Source organism: Charadrius vociferus, unplaced genomic scaffold (assembly GCF_000708025.1).
Source record: "Charadrius vociferus isolate BGI_N301 unplaced genomic scaffold, ASM70802v2 scaffold1362, whole genome shotgun sequence".
NCBI lineage: Eukaryota > Metazoa > Chordata > Aves > Charadriiformes > Charadriidae > Charadrius > Charadrius vociferus.
The window spans coordinates 1,687-2,031 of NW_009647263.1; the positions used below are offsets into that span (position 1 = coordinate 1,687).

The following is a 345-nucleotide window of genomic DNA, read 5'->3' on the forward strand; positions in this document are numbered from 1 at the left end:
CTCTTCCGAGAAGTGCGAATAATGAAGGTCCTGAACCACCCCAACATAGGTGAGCCCCACCAAAACCCCTCCCTGAGCTGCACGCTGGGACTCCTGTGCCCCCTTTTCCTACCCCTGGGGGTGTCCCTCACCCCTGGGGGGGTTTCCCAGGGGGTGTCCCCTCCCCCCTGCCCTGCACCCCCTTTCCTCCTCCAGCCTCACTTTGCTCTCTTTGCAGTGAAGCTCTTTGAGGTGATCGAGACGGAAAAGACGCTTTACCTCGTCATGGAATACGCCAGCGGGGGTGAGCAGCAGGCAGAGGGGAGGGGGACAGCAGGCAGAAGAGGGGGGGGACACAGCAGGCAG

General features: G+C 62.0%; 1 protein-coding gene across 1 annotated transcript in view; it reads left to right on the top strand.

Annotated features, from left to right (window-relative positions):
• The window catches only part of LOC104281936 (serine/threonine-protein kinase MARK2-like), a 12,351-nt gene that overhangs the window by 1,310 nt on the left and 10,696 nt on the right, over positions 1–345 (top strand). Inside the window, exons 3-4 of the mRNA XM_009879997.1 lie at positions 1–49; positions 218–313. Of these exons, the coding sequence (XP_009878299.1) occupies positions 1–49; positions 218–313 (145 nt within the window). The remainder of the gene's footprint in view (positions 50–217; positions 314–345) is intronic.